General features: G+C 47.5%; 1 protein-coding gene across 1 annotated transcript in view; it reads right to left on the bottom strand.

Moving 5' to 3' along the window:
• UNC80 (unc-80 homolog (C. elegans)) overlaps positions 1 to 3,547 on the bottom strand; it is a gene marked incomplete at its 3' end in the record, with an annotated part of 85,206 nt that overhangs the window by 5,396 nt on the left and 76,263 nt on the right. Inside the window, exons 42-45 of the mRNA XM_010144021.1 lie at positions 3,220 to 3,400; positions 2,069 to 2,337; positions 1,317 to 1,451; positions 421 to 559 (exon numbers count right to left, since the gene is read on the bottom strand). Coding sequence (XP_010142323.1) covers positions 421 to 559; positions 1,317 to 1,451; positions 2,069 to 2,337; positions 3,220 to 3,400 — 724 coding nt within the window. The remainder of the gene's footprint in view (positions 1 to 420; positions 560 to 1,316; positions 1,452 to 2,068; positions 2,338 to 3,219; positions 3,401 to 3,547) is intronic.

Genomic DNA, 3,547 nt, shown 5'->3' with positions numbered 1-3,547 from the left:
CCCTCCTGAACAGCTGAGGGGCATCCATCCTTTACAGTCACAGTCTGCCCACCGGAGAAGACGCTTTTGTTCCCCGCCCACACGGAGCAGAGGAGAGGATGACACTGATCTTGTCAGCATGATACCATTTATTAGGCATCTTTATTCTTCACCCGCACACGATAATATTCAAAATGCCAGGGGCTAGTCTCAGACTAGCAGGCTCAATGTAGAAAAAGTAGCTTCGGAATAAAATAAACAAGTAATTCCCCTCCTACAGAAAAATCTCAGAAGAATGGTGGTGATAAAGCCATTCTTCAAAGCCTCAGGAGGAGTAAGAATGCATTCTGGGAGAAGAAAAGGGCTCTGAACAAAATCAGGCTGCATCAAACATATGTTGAATTGCAGAATTTTTGAATAAAAAGAGTGCTTTGCTCTTACCTAATGACTTGAGAGGCTTTTCTGCTTTCACCAGCTCTAAGATGTCCAAAATGTCTGGAGTATCTCCTTCTAAAGACTGCAGCAGGTCAAACAGGCACTGAGCTGACACTCCTTTGCCGGTTCCATTGTTCGTAGCATCCTGTTTCAACACCAGACATTTGTGACTGATTTTCTGAGCGCCTGTGTGCATCTCAGCAATCTTTATCTGGAGGTGTGGGCAAGGTTTTTTTGACAAAGGGACTTGAAGAGCTTTCTGCTCTCCGGCAATAAGCCTTGCCTGACTCAACAGACTGATGCTACAATCAGCCTGAAAACTGCACACAGCTTTCCTTGCCAGAAAGAGCAGATATTCGCTGCCCTGTAAAGGAGGAAGATGAGTGTGCTTACAGCGTTTGTGCAGTTAGGTTTGCCAGCCCCACTTCAAATCAAAGTTCCATTAATTTGTTTAAACTCACCAAAACATTAAAAAGTAATTAGCGAACATTTCAGAACGTGGCTAATCCGCTGTTAGGTTTGTATGTACTAAAACTTGGCATGAAGCTTCTAGTTCCTACTGCTGGATTCTGAGAAAGGATTTGCATTTAAAGAGTTACAATCATTATTGCCCTTTTATAACCTACTTATACAGAGACTTACAGTGAGACCGTGTTTACCAGCCTGGATACTGGTGGCCCCTTGTCTCAGCATCCTGCTCGATCAGGATGACTGATGAACAGAGGTGTGCAGAAGTAAGTTCAAGAAACAGTCCTGTGCCGCACTAAGTGCACTAAGCACATGCTGAGTAAGAACTGTGCTGCTGCTGCAGCTGGGTTCTCCTTGGGACCAGTGAAGGGGAGCTGGCTGCACACACTGTGTAGGCTTCCTCACGCTGCGGCTAGGGAAGGGCTGTTACTCACAGGGAACTCCAGGAGAGGGGCCACACTTGCGAAAAGCTGCAGAATGAAGGGCTTGCGATGCAGAACATAGAACTGGCGGCATGCAAATTCAATCGCTTGGCGTAGCTGTGGGTTGCTTTCATAGTCAGCGTATACCTGAGCAGACGAAAAACCACATGGAAATGCTGAGGTTTCATGGTAGTGCAAAATCCGCTTTAGAGTACAGGGCTCTTGAAGGTTACTAAAGCTATTGGTGTGTGAGACCTCTGAAGAGATGTATTCACTTCTCGGTAGCCTAGCACGGTGGAGGGATTAGTATGTCTTTAATATAATCAGAAGCCTCTAGCATCCTTATGAGGACAGTCAATCGGCATGGCCTGGGACACTTGCCATATCTCATTTTCTTGAGGAAAGGGAAATAATTAACTGTATATGCGTGGCACCAAGGGAAGTTGGAAAAACCTGCAACAAAAAGACCCCCGTGAGGGTATTTGCATGCATGCATCAGGAATTAAGGTATTAATGGCTGGTTCAAGCCCAGAAGGGGCAGAAGAATTTGTTTGTGATAACTGCAAACGAACCAGCTAATCCTGGGTGCCTGGAACAGGCTGATCTGGGCCATCCCACCCCATTCTCCTGTTGCTTTCTCGGGGACCCCAAATCTGTGATCTTACCCGGACTCAGCAGTTTAAAGTTTCTCCACGAACAGTCAGCGCTATAACAAAGTGCTTGGCTGGAATTCTTCCCCCTTATTGTTCACGGAAAAGGCTCACCTGCAACATGCTGGGGAGGACCCACTGGTACCCGCTGAGGGAGAAGAGGTGGTTAAAGTGCACGGCTGTGTTGATGACTGTGGCAGCGTACTGCCTCAGCAAGGCACTGTCCTCAGGGTGCAGGATCAGGGCACCATTGAAGACGTTCAAGAACAGCATAATCTCATCCCCCCAGGGGAACTCGCTGGGCATGCCAAGGAACATCTCCTCCAGCAGCTTAATCCACAAGCTTTTCTGAAGAGTGTCCAGACCAAAGAGCTCTTTCCCAGCTGCGGGGTAAAAGAGGCAATCAACTCTGTCCACCGCCGCCAGCCTCACAACATTCCCAGGGGCCAAAGGCCTCTCCAAAGAGCCAACCCACAACACTGATCATCGTTCTGCCTTCTTAAAATGATTTCACCCATTCCGTACTTCTGGAAGTGCCCCCAGGGCCTGAGCAAACCTTGACTGAAAGCAACTACACATGAAGACGAAGAAAGATAAATATCACACGGCTCATTAAATCTGCTCCCTGCTGGCTGGAAATTGTACGTGCATCACCTGCTTCACACAGCCTGAATGGCCGTGTGGATTTATGCTGAATTTCTATCCTCCAGGTGTGCCACACATTACAGGACATTGATGCAGAGTTACAATAATGCTTCTGAATGCAAGTGCTTTTAGGGCCTGTAACAGAACTTGCCAGCGCTTACCATCCTGCAGCAGTGGCCTGCTTAATCCCCATGTCAGGCTGGAAACCCCACTTGACTGTCAGAGCAAAGTTTCTAAGAAGGCTGTTTCTACATCTCTGCGGTAGAACTTGCCCAGTCTTCATTGGAATTCCATTGCTTCCTCAAAGGGGATGGCAAAGGATGCTGAGCAATCCTTTTTAGGTACAGTTATGCTGCTGGACACAGTATTCCGGCTGTAGTATCATACGTAATCTCAGTACATAATTATAACTACTCTCATTTGTCTGGAGACCTGTTACAGCAAAGCCCTTGCTGCTGTTGTGCTTCCAAACCAACAGCTCTGTATCATTTTCCTTAGGAAGAGATTTATCAGCTCTCAGTAACGCTACAAGTCTGAGTGTTTCTACGGCAAATGAAGTGCCTCACAGAAACCTTCCAGGCCCTGTACAGCCACCAGAGAAAGCTACCAAAAGGCCATACCTTGGGGGTCACTGAAGAGTGAGAACTCAGCATCGATGGCACTTCGGGGAAATGAAGGCAAGCGGAGGAGGTCCTCCTGGAGCATAGATACGTGGGACTGCTTGTGGGCAGTAGGGATCTTCTGTGTCAGTGATATGAGGAACAACACCCGCCCCACCTCTTCTAGCTTGCGGGTGAACACCTGAGAGAGAGAGAGAGAGACAAGGCTCAGAATCAGTTGATCAAAAAGTTCTTTACAATGTATACACACATTTCTAGGTTAGGTTCTGTGGCTTTCTCTGAAGGGAGGGATGCTGCACTCATGGCCCAGAGGATCCTGCTGGAATTC

Source organism: Buceros rhinoceros, unplaced genomic scaffold (genome assembly GCF_000710305.1).
Source record: "Buceros rhinoceros silvestris isolate BGI_N320 unplaced genomic scaffold, ASM71030v1 scaffold6749, whole genome shotgun sequence".
Taxonomy (NCBI): domain Eukaryota; kingdom Metazoa; phylum Chordata; class Aves; order Bucerotiformes; family Bucerotidae; genus Buceros; species Buceros rhinoceros.
This window is presented reverse-complemented; position numbering and strand designations above follow the sequence as displayed.